Source organism: Betta splendens, chromosome 10 (assembly GCF_900634795.4).
Source record: "Betta splendens chromosome 10, fBetSpl5.4, whole genome shotgun sequence".
In the NCBI taxonomy this organism is placed as follows: Eukaryota; Metazoa; Chordata; class Actinopteri; order Anabantiformes; family Osphronemidae; genus Betta; species Betta splendens.
In genome coordinates, this window is record NC_040890.2 from 17,732,724 (window position 1) to 17,756,147 (window position 23,424).

Sequence of the window (23,424 nt, forward strand, 5' to 3'; positions counted from 1 at the left end):
AACCCAGGGGATCTGAAGGTCAGCGGCGTTAAGAGACTGAGCTCTGGCACATCCAGGAAAACTGCTGCAAACACACACACACACACGCAGTCACATGTCTCAACGTATAGCCTTCACACGCTAAGTATCCGAATGCTTCCCATTCTACACAGAGGACTGTCACTGGCTGTTGGGTGTTAGTCAGAACAGCAGGAACAACACAGACCAAACCTATAGTTTATCACAGTAAGTCCTCACTGTCACTGTGGGTAAATTTAATCAGTTTTAACCTGGCACCACTTGGTGACACATGATGGGAAGCTCCACTGATTAGCGATGGTCAGGGTCGTCTCACGCCAATGACTGCGTGTTTTTAGTTTAACATGTTGGTGTCTGAAGCTGAGGCTCCTCACAGGAGCCGTGGTTTCATCCAACCGTGGACGAGCTCTCCCTAATATTTCCAAGAGCTGCATCTTAATTACTCACGATCAACCAATGCAATCTGACGTGAGAGTCACTTCAGCTCAAATCACCGGCAACGCAGGCTAATTTGAACATTTTCCTTTTCTGTAACATCTAATAAACGCTGTTAGTTTTGTCAACATTGCTGGTGGAGAAACCTCAACATAGATTCACTTGCTTTATATGCAGTAAATTGGTTGATGTGAAGTCAGGCTGTGATGTTTTTACAGTACATCAACTTTTCTGATGGAAATTTCCTAATTTATTTAACTCTTTGTTGGATGAAGATGTTTCTCTTCATCATAGCTGTTAATTCGAAACCCAGGTTCTGTAAGTGGTGTTGCATTACAAGCTCTGTTCTATTCATGCTGTAACTGTATATGAAGGAGGCAATTTATGGTCTGGCTCTACTCAGCAGTTATGCATGTGACACGTGGACCCTAAATGGACCAAATGCACAGTGTAGTAAGCAGCTGCCAGGTCCCACTCCTGCCTTGAACTCTTTGTGTAATGTGTTGGCCAAGGACCCATCTGGATGAGGAAGTGCAGGATTAATACTACTCACATGCAGTAAAGTGATCGGAGGCTAAATGTTCTCTGAAAGGACGAACCCGGTAGCAGGAGGCTGCTCGAGTCAGCAGCACAAGGAGCCGTTGGAAGCGTTTAGCAGCTTGTGGGAATCGGGTTTTCCCATCTCTGCAGCCTGCTCCTCAACAGCTCAGTGCTACATTAGCCACTGAGAGGGAGATACCCCAACCTCCGGCCGAAGGGCTGACAGCTGAGGTGCACTGGTTCTGCTAGAATGATTTAGACTTTTAAGAACCGACGTGATGGGCTGTGCTTCTGATCTGAAGTGCAGCATCACGGTTTTAAGATAAAGGCATCAACAAGCAGCCAGCAAAGCGGTGCAAGCAGAGCCAAATGGAATTTACTCGACCTTGAATTGTATGTGACCTTAATGGAGGGTGAGGCACAAACAGGCAGGTGTTTAATCAAAGGGACGTCCCTCAAAGTCTGGATTTGATGCAACAAACCCTCCCCACGTTTAATCCATAGAACATTAAGGCTCAGTGAGGTTGTCAGCCCACACCTTTGGACCGGTAGGTACCTGCTGTACCTGCTGTACGGGCAGCCGTGAGTAGGTCGTCGTCATTGATTCGCAAGGTAGATCACGGCTCGGTTTAATAATCCAACTGAAGCAGTAGGGGCGCTGTTGAGCTGTTGTTGTTCAGACAGAAGGATTGACTATTTTTGATTTTGACTATATTAGCGAGCATAACTTAGCCACTACCTAGCTGTATTGTGTTAGCCAGCTCTAACCTTAACCGCAATAATGTTCAAAGCTGCTAAACATAGCTAGCTAAACATGTAGAGCAGGCACTTGGGCCAGCTCTACAGTACCTACAGCAGTGGTTTGAGCCCACAGTCATGTATCAGTTTTTCTCAACAAGCTAAAGACCAATTACTTAATGAAATGTGCCACAAACACAAAACAACACAGAATTTATTTTGGATCCAACCTCTACATACCGTTTGTTAATAGAGCATCTCAAATCAAACTTTATTTTCATTAGAACAAACATGTGAGCATCCAGTTAACAACAGTTTAGCAGGTGATGGTTTTAACTACTGTATGCAAAAACATTCCCTTTAATTAATTGAACCTCAGCTGCCGAGCAGAGTCACAATGAGACTTAGAGGGACATTCTGACATTGCTGTAGTATAGTTAAAAGACTCAAGGTCCATTTGCTGAGAACGGAGACTAAACTAATAATCAAATTATGAAGCAGCCGCCATCAAGGTCACTCCAAAAGAAAAAAGTTATTCTATTCGAGTTACTCAGAATCCAGGAGAATTTGTGGTTTGCTTCTTTTCACTTCACCTTGACTGTCGGCCAGAAGCACCGATGAGTGATTCACTGCAGCCTTTCTACCAAACAGGTGTGAAAAAAGGTTTCACTGCAGCCATTGTTGTGTGAGTCATGGTGTATGTGTCTACTATTTGTTTTGATTCCTCAGAGTACAGGAAGCCGCCTTTGGTTTTGATTAGGGCTTTGCAGGCGTTCATCTGGAGCAGCGATCGTTCTCCCACCGCCGTGAAGGTTCACACCGGTGTCGAGTGTTTGTCGTCTGCTTTTCCTTGACTCCCTGGTCCAACTCATCCCAAACCATCTCAACTGGAATTAGATCAGGTGACGGGTGAGGCCGGTCATCCGACGCTGCGCTCCATCACTCTTCTGCTTGGACAAACGGCTCTTACATGGGCCACAGTTGTTCTTCCTCTTCATGCTCGGTGACAGTGTCCCAGCACTGGAACTGTGGCCCTTAATGAGCCTGAAAAAGCCCGAGTCTGCATGTAAACCAGAGCGTAATGCTGTCCCCGTGGACGCAGTACTGCAGCAGCCGCTGCACTGTGGCAGCGATGAGGTTTGATGAAGCATAAACGCTCACGGCAACGTTTGTTCAACGTTTTGCTGTTTTTTGAGTCGCGGGTGATGACATCAGCATGTCGAGGAGAAACCGCCGCACCGCTGCGGTCCGGATCTCTGCAGCCGGTGACACAACGAGGTTCATGCACGAGCAACAGCTAAAAATGCAGGTGAAAATAAGAGTCACTCTGCGATGCCTGAAGACACTGAGGAAACGAACCCAGCTTGATCTTCAACATGAACAAGGTGTCTAACGACGTTATTTCTCTCCAGTCCGTTAAGGTTTGAACCCAGGGCTGAAAATAAACACGAGTCCTTCCTAGAATGCACTCAGTGAGTGAGAAGCCGTTCACCAGGACTGACCCCTCCTCCACCTGCCCCTCTAAAAGCACTACTGTTTTATTTATATAATGAAAGAGGGCGGCTCAGTGGGATCGCTGCAGTCAGGCGGCCCCATCTTTGCCCCCGCCGCCTCCTCCAGCTCTTCCATCTCCATCACCAGGGCCCCGTGCGCTGCCACGGCTCAAAATACATCAAGACAGCGCAGCGTGACAACTGGGTTACCCAAATCAGAGGTCACTGATTGCAATCTTTAAGAGCAACTGGAGGTGTCACTGCCACAACACCTGAGAGGATCTGAGATGGATATCTGGGCAGCAGGCTGCAGACGCCGCACGGCCTCGTGGCTAAAAAGGCAGCGGGAGAGACCCCGGCCACTATCTCTGCACCAATATGAAATTGAGGTTGAGAGTTCGTGCTTAAGCTTGAAACCGTAGTCGAGAAACCAGCTGGTTCGACGTCTGTTCTAGGTTTTAGGACGAGCTTCATCCGATCTGTTGTTTCTGCAACAAAAGCCATTAAGCTCCAAGTGAGGACATGCTGAGAGTTAAAAACAATGACACCTCCTGCTCTGACACCTCGTGCCGTTTGTGTGGGTGTAATTACTTTTTCCACCGTCTCCGTGGAGCATATTTAAATGCTCTGCGTTGTGATTATGGCTCAGACTTTTGCTCTGACCCCTGTTCACGCCACTTTAATCATAGCTACTTAGCGGTGCGAGCGTTCGAGCAGCCACTAAAGCTCACGTTGAGCTGAGGACAGACTCGCAGCGCCTTCTTTGCAAACTTTCCTTCAGCTACTTGGTAACTTGGACGCGTGGTCACAACTCAAGACAGATTCCTTCACTTCATTTCCTCTCTGTCACCGTTGTTGTCTCCCTGGATGCAGTTGAACCCCCACCCCCTCCGTTTTTCATCGCGGCCCAGTTCTTCCTCGCGTCTTATTCTTTGATGGATTACACCCCCACCCCTCCACTGTCACCTTGGGGGTGATCATTATCATCTGGGAGACTTTACTCGAACCTCACCCACTGACTTCACTAACCCTAATATTCTTTATGGGACGACACGCGGAGCCTCAACGGCTCCTGTTTATGAAGATCTAATTATCATTTGCAACATTACAATAAGACCTGGGGACTTCAGGGATTCACAAAATGAAAATAAATCATTGTCTATAGTGTTTAAACTAATATTAATCAACAGTATTTTAGACTCTGTCCTGAAGGAGGTTAAAAAAAGAACAAAGGCACAGAACAAAGACTTCTCAGAGCTAATCCCAGTGGAGTTGATTACACTGAGCTACTCCTTCAGTCAACAGGTCGTGTTGATGACATGACAGAGGACAGTGACCCAGAGTCTGTGCACACGTAGACTGAGAAATAGCTGGAGGTCTATATTTGGACTGCAGCCCAGCAGACAGGGAGCAGACTGGGATTCTCTGTGGACATGTGATGTTGTTCCCTGATTTAAAGACTTAATCTTTGCCCGAAGCGGAAACAAGCATGAGTCTAACTTTAAATCACTGGGTCTTGGCATAATGCATCAGCCTGATTAACCTGTGTCAGCTTACATTTCAGACAGTTATTACCGTTGGCTGATCCTTAGATCTGGATCAAAAGGGAACAAACTAACACTAATGGTGGAATAATCCTATGAAGCTGTTTTTATTGTGGTCACGTAGGGAAAAGCGAACAGGTCCTGGTCAGATGTAAAACATTTCTTTAGCTTTCACAACGTGCATTTTTCTTACTGATGGTTTGTCAGGACTTGGAATGTTTTCTGATGTATGGTGTAATCGGAACCTGTTGGCAGCCAGCTCAGTCATTCTGCTTTTGACAGACTCGCTTTGCTGAAGAGAAAGTCCCCAAACACAAAGCAATGTGCAGACTCACGCACATGTTAGCGAGATTTCTCTGAATTAACTAAAACCGCCGCTGCTGGAATTTCCAAGTCGAGCGAGGCTGGAAATCTGCACACGCCAAAACACTGGAGCAATTTAAAAATAGTCCTCTTTGAAAGGAACTGAATCAATCATTTATACACAAATTGTTTGAAGGAGGCTTTTTCCCCCTCAGGATAATTAAACAGCATGACCTTTAAATTGTAAGAAGGAGGATGTTGTTTTATTCAATGTTTGCCTCTTCTTCAGAAGAGACGCACGGCTCCCTATGCTCCACTGTCCAGCTGGGTCAGAGGGTGATGCTAAACATGGACGGAACACTCTCCTCTCCAACTCTGTAGCACTGCTTCGAGCAACGCTGCCGCTCCATTGTTCACTTCATTTCACCAAATTGTTCAAAGGCTTCATATTCAGGGGAGGTGGGTGGAATCAAGGAGACAGGAGGCAGATAGCACTGAAACATTTCACAGGAAAATGGCTTCAAAGGGAGAAAGAGTGGATAACTACAGTGTGATGACCGCTTTGTGCAGATGATACAAAAGTATTCAGGGTGAAGTCACTCAGAGTTTACGCTCCAATGAGTCTGAGGTTAATGAAGCTACGTGTTTACTGGAAGGTTTTAGAACAAATGGAACTTATATTGAACTAAACGGATTTCCAGCTAAGCCACGCATTTGTTTATACAGTTAAAAGGCTGAGACAAGAGTTTGTAGAGTCAAACAAACTCATCTTTTTTTTGTGAACATCGTTGAAATGATTCTGCACTCTCAACCTCTTATTCAGCACCGCGGGGGGGAGGAACATCAAACATGTTTAATTGGCTAATTTGTCATATGATTGTTTGGGATCCTTGGCCCAGTCTTCTGTTCACGCCTTTGATGGAATAATTGGCCATTTTAGGCACATAATGAACATGCAAATGAAAATAGGATGCTTTGAAGCTGAGCAGGCTCTAAATGAGCCCATCAATCACAGGCGCCTGCTTCCCCATCTTCAGGTGCACCAACCTGCCCCGGTTTTGACATTGTCTGTATCAAACTGCACTCCACAAATAAATGATACTTGATTACGTCCATACTTTGCATCTATAAATAAACTTGATGATGATGAAAAACATTAAGATAGTTTTATATAATAACCTGGCACTTTGTCAAAAATGTGAATCTAACATTTCTTTGAAAAGCAACATGTTCATGATTGGATATCAAAGCAAAGCTTGACATCTTTTAAATCAATGCAGTACAACATTTAATGTAATATTTATGATTTGCTTGTGGTTATTTTGAACAGTGATGTAAATCACTGTTGATGTTTTAAAATATACAGTATACTGTATATTTTTTAAATTGTCTCTAAATAAAGTTCAGGCTCAGGCTCAGATGCACATATACTACTACTAAAATCAGATTATCTCCCTTTAACAATTAGCTAAAATGCTAAACACAACCTCTAGTTGTTATGGTGAAGCAGATTCTGTTGCATTAATCCTTTTTATAAATAGGGTAACTGAATCCTCAGGTGTCGGCACTGTGCACCACTAAGAACCCAAACACATAGTGTAATAAAAATAAGAAACAGGGAGAAACTCCCCCATTAAATCGCAGGGGAAAAATAGTTGTAAGTAACAATCCTCAAGAGTTTCTTCTTGCTAAAAATGCTCCCTGAGATGGAGGCACTGTGATAAACAGGATCAAAACCGTAGAAAATGCATTCGTTCCAAGTCTGTGGAGCCTCATTTTATGTATTTTAAATGAACTCAATTTAAAATGCAGGTTGATTCTGTACTATATGCATTATAGAGGAAGCAGTCAGTTCATAAACACTTATCAGGCAGTGATGCTGGTAGACATAGATGACGCCTATAGATTTTCAGAATAGCTGCTGTTTAATTAGCCCGGACTGTGAATGACATTACAGTGAGACGTGGCAGTAGAACCCGACGCCTGGACTGGATTCACCCAATGCACGCTGAGAAACATGGACCCAATTAAAGTCCGGGCTCAAATGAGCAGTGACCGGCAGCGAGTCCCTTCATCACAGACTTACCAGCTTCTAGTCACCTGCTCATGACAGCGGCTGACGTATGGACCTGTAACCAGTGACTTATCCCCCAATTTAGATGACATGCTGGGAGTCCAGTGCTTTGTCACGCTGACAGGAGTCAGGGCTGTGAATAAACACTCGGAACCTTCAGCCTTAAAATTAGACCAGTGTTGCAGCTCATGCTTGTCAAATATCACAGGGGGTAGTTGCTCCTTCGGGGAATGTGAACTGTCTTTGACACCTACGCTGACTCTTTGGCCCTGCTTCCCCCTCAGAACACGCGTGTGCAGCAGCTTCCATTCGTCATTCCATTCCATTCGTGATTTCAGGGATTCTCCTTGCTGATACACCTTGACCCACCATTTCATGCCCATGCAGTATTTTCCATTTCCACACCTAATTTCAGGTGTATTAATATTGGTTATGATGGTACTTTTTTCGTGGTTAGTGGACAGAAGGGCTCTGGAGCCTCTGAAACTCCCCTCACCACATCACTTTCCAACAAATGGGGCAGAACCGGGCCCTCCAGCGGTGTCATACATCTCCACTGTTTTTCTGCTGCATCTGTCTTCATTCTTCTATAATAAGGGAGGCAAACGGTGCCATGCATGCAGTGATATGGCCGTCATTAACAGGCACCTTTGTCACAGAAAAAAACAGCTAAAATCAATGGCAGAAGACGCGTCTGTTTCACCGCGATGCCCTGGACCCGCGTGAGAGAAGCTGGGCTCTGCTACGCTGACAAACATTGATTTGTCCACTCGAAATGAACACGTGACGCCGCTCCATATAACAAACCATCTCAGCGTCTCCTATTAAGGAATTTCAAAATAAGTCACGGTGGTAGCGTTAGTAGAAAAACCTGCTCCAGGAAGTGATTTCCGCTGCACTGCGGCAGCGGGCCGTGAGCCTGGCCTTGTGCTTCTCATCGCTCTCGTCAGGTCAAACATTTGTTCTGCACTGACACAATGACGCTGACACTGAGCTTATGTGAGCCAAGACTCTCAAGGCTGAGTATGTGTTGTTTGAGACTTTATCTTTATGGTAATAGCACATAGCTTCTGCTGTGTTGTTACTGAAAAATGTTTGTAAAAGATTTAAGAAAAAGGAAAAGATAAACATCTGATTTTGTTGGTAAAGACACAACATTTATTTGCCTAAAAGTTTATAAAATGAAGCGACACGCATCACCAGAAAGAGGGGGGGGGGGGGGGGGTCAAGCAGCTGAGTGGCTCGTTGGTGCTGATGCGAAGCTGCCTGGTTACATACAGCCCAATCTGATGCTGCGTCATGTGATGTGGTACAGTACAGTACACAGCAGATGAGCTCATCATCTGGATCCATCCAACAGAAGCATTACTCTCCTCGGCCCTGAGTGCTGCACAAACACACAAATGTTTAAGCATTGGCTGCAGCATTGAAGTTGGAGGTCAACATGGCTCCTGATGTGCCTGGTCCCCTGTCTTGAGAGTGGACGGCTCCAGCGCCGACGCTACTCAACGGTCCACAGGCCGAGGGTTTAATGAGAAGCTTGTTCTTTGGCAGGACTGTACTGTACCATGTACCGTACAGAGGTCACAGCATTAATGGCAGCACAGCCATTAAAAGAAAGCAGGCGAGCACGGGGGGGGGCTTAACTGTACACAAGCTCATCTCCGCGGGGGGCACCTCCATTGGGAGAGGCATCGTTAAGGAGAAGACAGAGGGTCTCCAGAGGCTGTGAGCTATGATGCTTCATGAGCCTGTTTTTCTTTGCGGAGCCCTGGGGAGTCACACACAAACACCTGACTCCACTGTGGTGCCAGGAAGGCAGCGATCAACAAAGCAGCCAAGTTCAACAAGGCCTGAACAGACACAGGCTCATTAGAAGTCTTCATCCTTCTGCTGTGGCTTACGTTACTTAGATCAATATGTCTGAGGAGCATCTGGTGATAGTTTAACAATCTCAATTCAGACTTTGCTTTATGTACAATGACAATAAAAAGCTACAGGAATAGAAATATGAGTTTCAACAACAAGCATTATTTACTGTAAAAAGAATATTAAGCCACACAAGCCAAGATAAATATGGATGCATATTATTACTAACATCTGAATTCATTAATCTGTTGTTGTTGCTTTGTTCTGTGTTTAATTCTAGACGTGTGTGTGTGTGTGTGTGTGTGTGTGTGTGTGTGTGTGTGTGTGTGTGTGTGTGTGTGTGTGTGTGTGTGTGCGCGTGTGTGTTCTTTCTTCTTTCTCAAAACAAAAGCCATTTGACTTCACCACAGGTTCAGTGTGATGTAACACCTCCAGCTGCTCGTCACGTTAAAACAAAACCCATGTAAAGCTTTGATCTTCCCCAAAAGCACGATCCAAGAGTGAAGTAAATGATGCAGTGCCGACACGTGATGGGTGGTAAATAACGGATGAAGCGGCCCCTGCGTGGAGGCTGTACTGGGAGCCAAACGTCTACAGGTTTGTAAATGTATGATCTCCCAGATGATTGCATGCGCTGAACGCGCTCGAAGCACTCGCCCGACGCGCTGCAGCCTCCGTCCTAATTGTCTCCACTCGTGGCGATCGCCGCCGCCCCGATCGCTCGCCTTCGCGCGCACACCGGCCTCTGCAGAGTGGACGGGCGTTTGTGCGCCACTTAATTTTCAAATAGATCTGATCCTCTGCTAAGTTGCCATTCGGTGCAAAGGGAAAATGGGGGTCAGGCGCTCTCCCCACTGCTAATGAGAAGCTTCAGTCAGCACAAGGCCCTCATTTTTTATGGCACGCGCCGATGAGATGAGGTCCGGCCGACAACACCTGTGCTTCGCTGCAGATGTGTCTGATCCAGACGAGAACCGGTGGAGGATGAACTCATTTGTATATGATGTCAGTTAAAGAGAGTTAACAACAATCACATGGTCTCATGATCTTGGCATTTGGCTTCTGTTGCTAAGCTTTCATTTTACAGTAGCTCCACCCCAGACTTAGACCCAAGTGCCTGATGAATGATGGAAACAGACCAACACCTGTAACGTCAGGAAGACTACAAGCCTATTTGCTGCAGCTCACCTGCCGTTGAACGTACCGCAGCCTGCAAGTAGCAGAAGATGAATTGACATCGATCTGTGATTATCGGGAGGTGTGACACAGGAACAGCTCTGGCAGCGAACAGACACGCGTCGCTGCAGTGAAACCTGTTTTAGCCCAGTTTCAGCTGAAAAGGTAACGCGTCTGCGTGAAGTGTGTGAGTGAAGCCTGAAGCCGCTGCGGCCGTGACGCCTCCCTCTGATTCATTCAGTAATTGTCCTCCACGCCCTGTTACCGTGCAGCTACTTCGACAACGCGCTTCAGCACTTTCCTGTTTTGTAATTTACATTGTGGGGGAGAAAAAACCCTGCCCTCGGCGAAGGTTGCTAATCACTCCAACAGGTTCCTGCGTCCTCACCCTCGAGCTCCCGTCCAATGAGAAATTGATTAAATATCAGTCACAGCACAACGACAAACTGTCTGGGCAGAGCACATGATGAGACAATAGAAGAAAACAGAGCGCTGGGTGTTTTTTACTCGTCTTTTGGCTGCCGCTGTTCTGATATCGATTGCCTGACATCGATCAAATATCCCACTATGCATTGCGGATGGATGCTGATTGGCGTTGAGGGGGTTGTGGGGGAGGTTGAGTCTGACAGGGCGCATGAGAGACGCTGATTAGGACTGTCGCCCACCAGGGATGGAGCATTGATCTGAATGGCTTTTTCAAGGACTGAAATAAAACAGATGTGGGATTGTTACGCATCCCAACGCGCTCCAGCTGTTTGTTGGTCCTAACGTCTCAGGACCTCAGCTTTGCAGCACTTGGACCCAGAGGCGGTCCCAGATCTTCCCAGACGTTGCTTGATCAAGTTAAGAAGTGAGCTGATGCAGCGACTCAGTCAATGGCTCATGAATATTATGAATGCGGTGACGGAGAGCGCTTTGCAGCGGCGTCTAAAACCCGGCTCAGAACACAACAAAGGTGCCGAATGTCAGGAGCGCTTACTTCACCGGCGTCTGGGTTTACAAAAGACACAGTAGCCTTGTTTCCAGGGATTGAAAGTAATTGGTGTGTTTATACAATCAATGATAGAGAGCAGTCAACCTTCTCCGGGGAAATATGAACAGCATAGTAGCACCAGCTGCTGCTGCCTCTTAACCAGCCTGTGTTTCACCAGCAAATCGCTCCGGCTCCACCGCGTAACACACACTGAAATGAGCATGTGCTCTCACTGTGTGTGCATGTAGCTCAGTAAAGCACATGCACACACAAAAAACAGTTGTTTTGCTGAGAAGTGCATGATGGGACATTCGGCTGCGTCTGCACCCGCCACGCAACCAACCCTTGCAGTTGTTCCGTTTGTTCTCGACCACGTGCAGAGCTGCTGTAAATAAACCTGCATCTGCAGTGTTTTTTGCCTAAACAGATAAAACGTGATGTCGTTTTTGCGACGGCACGGCTTGGTTCGTGTCCAGGTATCAGGAGAACGTCTCGGCTCCACATTCGCTCCAGTCTCCACTGGTTGCCTGAAGACTACTCAATTATTTAAAAGCGCTGCTACAGTAATTAGAGGGTGTGATAGGGGATTTCATTAACCACAGACTGAGGTTACTCATGTAGCTCCAGCTTTTGTCCAGGCCACTGGCTGTTTGACTGGAGCTTTACATCAGTGAGTGACACCCTCATCACACTCAACAAAGAAAGCAAATATTATTTCCCACTAACTATTTGAATACAAGCTCAACAATGTTTAATCGTGTATGTTTTCCACTCGGACCCCCACCTACAAGCAGATCCAGCCGCTCACCTTTGTAGAAGCACTCCTCACTGTGCGTGATGCTGATCTTGTGTCCTCTGAGACACGAGGCTCGGTGGAGCTCACAGTGGTTCTGGTACAGCTTCCCGTCCGAGCCGCACACGGGCTTATAGTGCGGTTTGCAGCGATCCAAGCACCGGCACTCCCCTCGGCCGGCCTCGTGGTCCACCACGCAGTGACGCCCCAGGCCACAGTACTTGTGTTCGCACGGACCCGGGAAGTCGGTACGCGCCATGAAACCTGCAGACACGCAAACAAACACACAAAGTTAGGCTGTAAACTTCATGTCACAGAGGCAGCGTCGGCCTGTTCTCGCCTCGAGGAGTCTGTCGATGCCGGGCCAAGTTTTTGTCAACTCGCTATGCTGAACATGCAAGTGGACCCGAGTGCATCCAGAACACTGTGACCTATAAAGTCAATGTGCTGCGAAGCCAAAAGGTCAGATCACATCAGCTTATCTAAACTTACAGCATTTACAAGGATGCATTCAATGTAACTGGAGTATGTCCTGAAACAACGTTAAACGTTTTTAAATGACTAACTGTCTAAATGAATGGTCTATCGTCTAAATCTGCTTCTAATGTTCGAGGTTCTGCTGTACACGGACCTCCAATAGGAGCTGCTGCCATCAGTGGCGTGAGAGCGTTGGTCTAGAACCCTAAGAACAGTTTCACAAATGAATATGAATGTAATGTTTCATTTAATGAATGCAGTGTTTGAACTTGTAGTTAATGAACCTGTGACAAGAGAGTCGTTAATTTACATTAAAGACTCTGACAGCGCATGTTAGCGTGGCCCGTGTGTGACCTGTTTACTTCACCTTCTGCTTGCTGCAAGTCTGAGCTCACGCACCTTCAGCACATTGTGTTCAGTGTTTGCTCCTACGGTGACGAGGACTAGAACGTCATGGAGCGCTCATTTGATCTGAGGGAGGTTCGAAATGGAAATAAACAGAAAATGAAATGTAGGCAAAGTGTCCTTGAGTAAGAAGCTTTTTCCAGACTAGCTTCAGGGTGTCGTTCTGACGCAGACCCTGAACTATAACTGCTACAGCGAGACGCAAGAAGGGACCAATTTCCCTGTAGGGATTATGGAGAACCAGGACAAAGTAATAACAGAACCAACGATTGCGACTTGCATGATTTTCCAGCAGCAGTTAGGAGGGAAAAGGAAAGACATTTAGATAAAGATGGGATATAAGTCAGCGCTGTGAGGATGGCTCCATGCTCCAAAACAACAAACAGCTTTAATGGCTACAACCAAAGCAAATCCGCATTCCACCGGCTGCTCCACAGCATGAAGCTGATGAAAGAAAGCTGGGACACGGGAGTCGGCCCACAGCAAAAGGAAATGACACACACACACACACACACACGCTCACACACTCTGACTTATGCTAGTTTCCGTTCTTCTCAAAGGAGGCAGAGCTGATGATGACTGCATGCTAATATTACCCTGACTTGGCCCCAAACTCTGCCACTTGCATCATACTGTATAGTGCAATCTGTAATTCAACCATACAAACAAAAGCTGCGTCTATATATTGTGTTTACATTAGAGGAGGAGACATTTTTTTTCAATACAGGAGTAAAATATGAACTGCGTGTGACTCCATTTATAAAAACATCAGTCAGTCCTGTCCATAATAAATCATTTTAAATTGGCTGGCTCTCAGTGGCTGCCAGTGGTGCAGTTTCAGGAGGCGTGACGGCAAACGGCTCGCTTTTATTCCCAAATCATGAACAGTCTTGTGGAATTAATCACGCAGCCTGAGACAAAACCGCCGCCACCTGATGAGCCACGTTGTTAACCGGATTCCACCAAAGCAATCCTGTGGAGCCGCTCACAGCTGATCCCTCGCAGGCACGCTCATCACCCACCGCTCCCCCGATTGCGGCAAACGCGCATGAATATTCCGATAATGAGCTATTACATGCTCATTTTTACAGATAAATATAATGCAGGGTTCACAAGACACTTGCCAAAGGTGTAGTTTGCTCTGTGAACATAAATAAAAGATGCTCAGTGCTGCTGTAAACTCACGTCAGCCTATAGTGTGATGTGTTATAGGAGGGGAAATAAATGAAACAGCGGCTGTAAATAGGACTGTCCAAACCAACTGTAGCAACCAGACATGCACTCGCACGCACTTTATAGTTCACTACTAACCAATAAATATTGACCGCAGGACTTCACTGCATTAATTAGAATCTATGATGCGTTTGGCAGCGGGCACCGCGGCCTGTTGATATATAAACTCGCACGCAGGGGAAGTTGAGCACAAGTCTGCACAGACGAGCCACAGATTAGCAGAGATTAGCATAAAGAAGTGCCTTCGATGCAGAACATGTCATGAAGTCAGAAAATGTAAATGCCTGTGAGATTGGCAGCAGTTTTTATTTATTGAGCTACGGCTAAAAGCCACATAATTGCAGGTTTTCTCTACTTAGTGTTTAAAAAGGGAAGGAAGCTGATTTGAAATGTGCCTCTGCGTCGTTTTATGAGTTTGTTTGAGCCCCTGGACGTCAGCGCGGACGCCCCCATCCGCACGCGGCCCCGCGTTGTCCTCTGGCTGTCGCAGAGGATTTAGATGAGATACGAGTGTGGACACTGTGACCTGATTGGAGCCAGTCAATTTGCGACTTTATTAATTCCCCGCGGTGCCCGGCCGTAATGATTATTCAGTGAATTTGTGCCGCGCAGCCGGGCAGGCGGCGCCGCCAGCGGGGTCGGCGGAGGGCGGCGCCGCCAGCGGGTCGATCAGCACGCTCATCCAGCGCCCTGTCCTCAGCCGGCGCCACGCGCAGGTCCAGACTTCAGCCCCGACGCCTGTTTACTGATGGACGCTTATTGTCACAAAGGGGGAACTGTGGAAACCTGTTGTCTCCGAGAAAGGTCTCGACACGTGCGACACCAGCGATCGTCTGGCGCCGCGTGAGGGAATAAAGGAGTTTGATTGTAGCCGGATCAAAGCCTCCATCGCAGCGGACGACAAACCCCAGATAAAAGCGGTTTAATGCAACCTGTGCTCCGCAAGCAGCCCTCCGCAGACTCTTGAGCTGCCTCTCCGCGTCCTCGGCTGCACGTGAGCGCTCGCGCCAGCGTTTGGACCGACACTCGGACTCGCGGCGCTCCTTCGCTCCAACTAAAAATATTCCTCAGACTTTTCCATTACAGCAACTTGGGGTCCCGAGGGACGGAGCGGTGGTAAACAACAGTCAGAGCCGCTGCTCACTTGCACCAAGTTAAGCTCCGCCCAAGGCCCACGAAGGAACAAGAGGAAGCGACGCAGAGTAAATAGGCACCGCAAACGTCGCGCGGCAGATGAATAACGCCGCGTCGCCGGCTGATGCTTTACCTGATTGGGTGCTTCGGAACGAAGGCAGATGAGGCTCAGGTACATTAAATGACAGCAGAGATGGCGGCATCGATGGCAGCGGCCCATTCGACGCACGTTTACGCCAGGTTGAAGGTTCAATGTGTAAATATTCAATCTGCTATCACCTCCTGCAGCCAAAGACGCCGACTTAGCGACAATGAATCAGACGAATAGCGATTTAATGAGCGTGACTCATTTTCAGCCAGCTTGATCTGAATGCATGAGCTGTAGCGCTTTATCCTTGTACTAAGCTGCTGCTGGATTTAAATAAAACTAAATTCATAATCTGATGTTGAGACGTAAACCAGGTTCGGTGCTGCCTTTAATTTTGATGAAGGCTGTGTTTTGCTGGGCTTTTGTGTAGCTACTGTATCCTTGGGCTATTGTTTCAGAGTCGTTGCCTGAAACAACTGCACTGCCAGAAGATACGCAACAGCTCCTGTTTGTAAGAGAAAATTGCCACAGACAAACATCATTAGGAGCAAATGATGACGTGTAACACGCGGGCGCGTCAGAACCCGAGCGGCGCCGAGCCGCTGCAGAACCTGTACCCGTCAGCAACGCTACGGAGGTGTCGCCTTAGCGTTAGCGTTAGCGTCTCTGCCTCCGCGGCTGCATGCTAATTGCAGCGCTGTGGCAACACTTTTACTCCTGGTGGCATAAACAACTCGTGAACATTTTATGAGAAGCTATTTGAGGGATGAGAGCTTTTTCAAGCCTTTGGAGTTGAGCGACCCACTGTGCTTTAAACATTGATGACTTCCCTTCCACCTCGGCGGAGCCATTCCAACGTCCTCGCACTGAAACACAAAGCACATAGAATCTCCCTTTGTCCAGTTTAAGCTAATTAACAATGCAGAGCAATGTTATGAAAAGGCCAAGTGTCAGTTTCATACAGTGGCACGGCAGCTTTGGCTTCTGGTTAAATTTTAATTAACATATTCTTGTTTCTTTTGGCCATTCTGCTTCAGTCAAGTCTAAGTGTACACGAACAGAGGGACAAATCTCTGTGTCATTAATACAGAGAGAAACCTATTCTGTTTTAAATAAAGGCCGCCTGCAACCTGCTGATTCGATACCCGGCCCTTATCTGACTCCTACTCGCTCACAGCTTTCTAACTATAGAAGGAAACGCTCGCAGTCCAGAGAAAGCTTCTGCATTCACATTTTAGACGTTTAGCTCTTTTACAAGATGACGGAATACTGAACAGTGAAATGCAATTTTCACTTTAACAGTAAAAGCATCCGCAGTAAAAAATAAAGGGTCAAAGTCAGTACGTGCTCACAAGAGCAGCCACAAAAAACCCTTCGGTGCCTCGAATAGACACGGAAAACTGTTATGTAACGAAAAACAAAGGGGAATTTTATTACAGTACATAGTTTTTCTATAGGACGCTCATGTGGGACAGGGTGTTTACATCAACCAACACCAACATCCACCCTCGCAGCTTTTTGCAACACAACTGACACCTGGACCCAACAGTGAAACAGTTTGACACATTCATAACGAACCCAGATAGAAAAAGACGCTGTAAATAGTAAAGTTCATAAAACTGAGTGTAAACTCCATCACAAGTTTAATCCAGGTGAATCATCACTGTTACACCTGTGAGTCACAGGTCAACACTGATGCTGAGTGTAGCAGGAGGAACATCACAGCTTTATTTACGGCATGAATGTAAAAGCTTGTGTGGAAAACAAAGGTTTGTCATTGATGTGAACGTGATGATGCTCAGCAGTGCGACTGTGTAATGTTTGTGTTAGTTGCGTGGAAGTGAAGCTCTTTTTACTTCTACCATGGGTAGAAACTATTTCCATGTTTATATCATGTAAATCCTCTATATCAGTTAGAATTTATATTATTTTTACGGTTTAGAAAACGCAATATCAGCTAATGTAATAAAGCCGACAGTGCGTATCCATCACTTTTATACACACCTGTTTTTTTATTTCATTACTGCACTTACTTTACTTCCTCTGTTCAAATTTAACAACATGCTGTTATAAAAACTTGATAGTTCCGTGTGCCTGAGCAAAAGCTACAACGCTTGTGATTATTCGCCGCTCTCCGTGCCCACGTGGAGCTTACATAAGTCACTGTGAAACAGGTCCAATGTAAATTACCCCCCACCACACACACACGCACACACACACGCACACACACACACACACGCGCGCAAACAAATGCATTCAATTTCCGTTCCAGACTGAAAGCAGTGCGTGTGCGCTGCTTCCTGACTGGGCGCATGTGAGAGCACCTGGCAGCCACTTGGCAGCTTTCCGTCCCATTTCATTCCCTCGTCTAATGACTGAACGTGGGCCCGGCTCCTCTCTCATTCTGTCCACATCGGGATGCGGCGCCGAGGCCGCGGCCACCAACAGCCTCGTTTATCACAAACTGCAGACTAATTGTGAGCGCCACATCCATTACTACTCCACGTGACAGTGAGCTGTGTGGCTGCAGAGCAGGAGGCCGAGGACACGAGCCACGAGGTGCTGGGATGTCATACGATGCTGGGACTGCACACAGCTCCGGGATTCAATTATCAGCCAATGAATCAAGAATGTGAAGCAGGTCAGTTTGTAGCAGGCAACAAAGTGACGAATGCTTCTGTCAAAGCAGAGCTCCCTCCACAAACTGAGCCGGCGTTTTTAAATTACAGCGCAAGAAAAACAAATGTGATTAGCTTCCAGTCGCCTTCCTACAAGAATTATCCTAACAAACACTTATTTTAATATTTACGAAAACAGAGAAATTAGTTTAATACACCTCTGCCTGGATTTGTGCCTGAGGTGAAGTACAGCCACTGCATTTGAGCGAGCGCTTCGGACCAATAATTGAATAGGATGAAGTTTTGTCTCCCTGCGTATTAAAGCGCTGTCTGTTTTCTCCGGGTTCAAACGCTTGGAAGAGAGATCAAAGTTTTTGGCTACGCAGCGTTTTACACTCGACGGGAGCATCCATATATACACACATTTCACACATCGCTGCTCATACCTGGCAGAGAGCGGCAGGAGAGTTGTTGACGAAACATCGAATTTCAGCTCATCAAAGAAGAGAATAAAACCAAAATTGCACTTGTGTTTCCCCACAAAGCTGCAGAAATAAACCGAACCTCCTGCTGCGAACAGGACGATGCAACCAGGGAAGCGTGTACTGGCAGTCGCATCAGCGTTTCATCTCTACTGTACAGACAGGCTGTCTGGGAAAATAGAAATAGGATTCAAATGTTGCGTGTGTTACAGGCTCTCAGCCACTTCCTCCTTTAAGTTAACCCCGACTTTCAGAGTTAAAGCTGCCGCCGCTGCTGTGAGCTGGATTCATGCAATGATTAATGATTCTGGGAGGAGTTGACTCCACAGCAGGAGAAGCTGTGTGTGTTTTGAATAGCGCTCTAATATAAAGCGGTGAATAGAATATGAGTCTGAGATTATTTCATGTTTGGACACTGGTGAAAGTCTGTCATTCATATAAAAAGCACATAAAAGCTAATCTTGACTGAGAGGCAGAACCGTCCTTCAAAATAATGTTCCTACTTACGATTACTGCTCTGACCTTCAGACGGGGAAGCCTTCGCCATTATCTACTGTAAGATTCACGGGTTCATGAAGATCACTAAGAATTATTGATGAATTTCAATTAGACTGGTCTCACTCCATTAGATTTTACATATTCAAGATATAGTTTGCCAGAAATGATGGTTATCAACATCCTGGGAGTCATTATACACCAAGATGAGTGTTGATGGTGATATTGTTGATCTTCCTAAATGTGCAGCATGTCATGCTTCCTTTAGCAGCACAATGATCAACTCCACTCCTGTCAATGTGTTCTTTACCATTGTGAATGAGAACAGTGAATCTTAACATTCTCTGGAAGGTCATTAAAGCCTTGAGAGGCCTGAAAATGAGCTGTGTGAATGAACCGACTACTATGTTACAACTCAAATGTTATTCTGCTTGTCAAATTAATGGATGCACCAACTCCAGATAATGATGTGAAAACACACCTACGCACCTAACAACGTGATGAATGGGTTCTTTTAGCTTCATCGTGGCAGTAAGTCTGAGCACTGACCCAATTTATTTCACCTCTTCAAATAAGCCCGCTCCTGTTTATTTCACTTCGCTGGAGAGAATCCGATGTTTACAACACTCAGTAATTATACAATTTCTTGTTTACGCTTCTTTTAAATGTATCAATTAGAAAAAGCAAGACAGGCATTCAAGTTCAAGTAAAATGACTTTTGCATAAAAATTGTTTTGTTTGTCTAATAAGTGTAATGTATGCACAGCAACGTGGGTAACTAAAGGCAGAAGCAGAGCCAGACTACGAAGGCAGCATGATGCTCTGAGTGGAGCTGAGTGCAGAAGCTCCAGGCACCTCCCCTGACGAGGTGACAGTATTGAGGCCAGACACCGGCCTCCTAAGGCTTAGCAGGTCAGGGAGCATGGGTGCTGGCTAAAGCTTGGCATCCTGCGAGCATTGACGAGAGCAGGTCCATTGGGCCTTTTGCTGCATTACCTTTCCACTAATAGACAGATGGTGGCGTGCGGTCACACAGCTTGTCTTTTAAAGCCGTTTCACTGCCCAGAAGGAGGCTGCTCACACACAGGTCTACGTTGATTAAGACTCCCTTCATGAAGACTATTACAAATTAAAGTGTGGCAGAACAGTGAGAGGCGAGATGGAAAAATGGGGAGTCTTCCTATAATTTTGTCTAAAAAACGCGGCCCCATGCAGCATCCTCCACTCGTCCATAGGATGCTGAGGCCCGTTAATAGAGGAGCTACCGGGACCCAGGGGGCCGGTCTCGTTTTAGAATTAATATACAATTTAGAACATGTGGATTAGTCAGACACTCGTCTACTTTGGGCCTGCTGGGGGTAAGGCAGCTGATCTGCATAGAAATGAAAACATTATGTCTGTGTATGACAGAGTCAATGCTGGTGCCAGGTAACAGAGCAGAATGTTTGGGATCAACCCTGAGAGGCTGTAGGGTTCCCGTGGGAGCAGGACCGCTGCTGCTGCCCGTGTGGAACCCGCTCTCCATGGGACGTGTTGTCCTGGCAGCGTCCCCTGCACAGGTGTGACCCGACAAACCTAATCGCCCTCGTTACAAAGCCGATTGTGCAGCGTCTCCAGGAATAGCGACTGTGCGTTTTGGACTGTTGTTCCACACTCAACTGTAACTGGGCAGTATTTGTATTAATGTAGGTTCAGATTCATGGCAGCTCGCGTTGTTCGGGTTGAATTATGCAAAGAGCTGCAGAATTACAGCCAACACTTATCACCCGTGTTTGCCTTGTGTAGCTTTTGTTAATCTAATGGAACAAATGTCCAAAGCCTGTAAACATCAGCGATAGTATTAGTCACCAGACGAGGAAGAGTCATCTTCAGGACTGTTGCCTCTGCTGGCACTCGACATGTAATGAGGATGGTACAATTATGGCTGCAGGTTCCATCAGGTATTTTTTATTTGGCTAAATCAGTCTATTTATTCTGTGAAATTGCATTTCAGCGACAGCCCAAGGTCTCGCTGCAGCCTGCATAACAAGCCCCGTTAGTGTGGCATATGCTTATTCTGGGACACCAATTACAGAGCTTCCAGGGACGCGGCAGACATTTGTCCGTCTTCGCAGATCCTGCACTGACACTGAGTTTGCGCAGCCGTGCCCTCGCTCAGCTCGCAGTTATATGTTTGTTTTTGCATCAACATTAAACGCATCCGTTCGCTCTAGAAGCCGCTGATCTTTGGTTCAGGGCAGCGTCAGCGTTGGATGGAACAGCGTGAGCGGAGACAGGTTTCAGGTCCTGTGTCGTTCCCTGAAACCTGACGATGGAGAGAACGTCCAGGAAGACAGGTTTCATTTAAAGGACTATGACACCTTACTGAATTATTCTGCTTTGCATTTTGGGGAGGGCAATAACACTTTACACCTCTTCCACCTTAGCGCCGGATCTCTGTCGTGCTGAGTTTCTGCTCAGCGTCGGCTCAGACCTGCCATTGAAATGTAGAAGGTGACGTCGCTTGTAAAATTGAAGTTTTAATACTAAATTGACCTCGGTTGCGTAATAATGAGAAGCCTCCAATGTACAGGGCAACGCTTGAATTATTTATGATGTTCTCTGCCGCTTGCTTGCCTCCTTGTTATCTGGGCTGGAAATGAGTTTGCTGAAAACTGGCCAAAGTGAGATCTCCCCTCTCAGATTACAGAAGATGGCGCATTAAAGTGAATCACAGTAGACAGCTGGGCCGCCCTTTATGGTAATGCACCCTCTACAATTACCGCTTCGACCTTCCTCGGCCAAGAGAAATGGGGAGACGTCCATTTAGCGGCCCGTTCAAACACTTAGTGGCAGACGTGTTGGGCAGCGGGGCCACCTTTCGCCTGACATTGACTCTTGTTTGGAGGAGACGGGGAAGACGTCAGAAAGGTGACGGGCTGACGGGCGACGTGCATCCGTCAACCAGCGAGAGGATTGAAGATCACAGCTGCAGCTCGTCCTCCCTTCAGTGATGGAAGCAGTGAAAACTGGCCGAGGTGTCGCTTTAAAATGCTTTTATTTTTCCCACTAACGATCCGTTTTATTTCAAAGAAGAAAAAGCAGCAGAAAAAATCAACCCTCAAATGCAGATGAAGCTGATGCTCACTGCGTTCAGTGCACGACTCCGTCCTGCTCCCAGGTTTCCTTCCATGTATGTTTGTCACACGCAGGCTTCTGACTGTTTAATTGCTGCGTACTTCCAGCTCGGCCCACGGAGCGTTTGCGTTCGCGAGCTCAGACAGTTTGTGCGACGCTGGCACAGAGTTTATGGGCTGTCACAGAAGCATTGTCGCACTGAATCATGGCAACGCAACGGCGTTAAAGGTTCAAGTGAGGGTGAAACTTTCCTGCCGTTGCTGAACTCATAGTACAAACTGTTTAAAAGGAATCGGTACGAAATATTTGTATTATCCAAACAACGTGAACCTTTCACAAACCTGCAGCAGGGGAATATTTACTGTACAATGACAGAACAACACTGTTTATTCCACAGCATCACTGTAGCATAACAACTACTTCCTGTTTCTGATGCTGAGGGGCAAGAGTTCAGACGCTCCGTCGCTTCATCTTCACTCGACTCGGACTCGGACCCGTCTCTTTGCTGCACCCACGTACTACGATGCCACCGACTTCACTCGTGTTCATCTCGTGAAATCCACAGAATCTTTTATCTCATGCTCTGAAATATGCCGCCCAACAAACTCCGATGGCATCGTCACAGTTCTTTTACTCAGAGCGTCCGCGGCGCTGCCTTCAAGGCGTGATTGAAGAGCGGCTGCAGACACGGTTGTTCCTCCTCTGCAGAGAACCTCCAAAAACTCAACTGACCCTTTTAGATTTTTACTTCAATATGACAATGCACAGTAAAGTCTGCGTGTAAGCGTCCTTGGGTCGGTTAGAGTGACAAGACACCACAAACGCACCGTGAGCATCTACGCTGGACCAGACTAGTGAAGAGGCTAAAGGCCACGCTCCATCAAACAGCAGCTCTCACCTGCGCGGCCGTTGTTTAAACCGCCAAACTGTAAAAAAAAGGGAATTAGCAGTAAAAAAAAGAAACATAAACTCACCCTTTATCCTCAAGCTCTCAGCGATGCCGTCCTGCTGGAACAGAAGCAAAGAGGAGAAGAGATCACAGTTATAATAACCCAGAGACAACATTACAGTCAGACGCTTCCATGCTGCGCTCGGACTCGCTCCATAAAGAGCTTATTGTGGTTAAAGGTTATCGGAGGTCACGTGTCGCGTCGAGCCCGATGCCAAGGTCCGCGAGCGTCGGTCTGATTGCAGGAACATGTCTGGCACAAAGCAGCGCTGCACTTTAAATGGCAGCTAATGATGAAGCACGTCAGAGAGAAATGTGCCATTATGTTATGGTAATTTGTCCCAGTCACACGGAGAACGAGACGCCTTCGTCTTATACGAGCGTTAATTGTCGCCATAATTATTTCGTTCTTTGTCCTTTTTACCGTTTCCCTCCGTCCACTCTCCCCTTTCACGAGCAATGCCCTCGTT

The 23,424-nt window shown here is 46.7% G+C and overlaps 1 protein-coding gene across 6 annotated transcripts in view; it reads right to left on the reverse strand.

Annotated features, from left to right (window-relative positions):
* The window catches only part of fstl5 (follistatin-like 5), a 92,646-nt gene that overhangs the window by 50,022 nt on the left and 19,200 nt on the right, over positions 1-23,424 (reverse strand). For 3 of the 6 annotated variants that reach the window (XM_041072600.2, XM_029164621.3, XM_055512365.1), the window contains exons 3-4: positions 22,980-23,010; positions 11,972-12,220 (exon numbers count right to left, since the gene is read on the reverse strand). In XM_041072600.2, coding sequence (XP_040928534.1) covers positions 11,972-12,220; positions 22,980-23,010 — 280 coding nt within the window. Of the gene's footprint in view, positions 1-11,971; positions 12,221-22,979; positions 23,014-23,424 lie in introns of all 6 variants that reach the window. The other 3 variants (XM_041072599.2, XM_029164620.3, XM_055512364.1) reach the window with 1 other exon arrangement.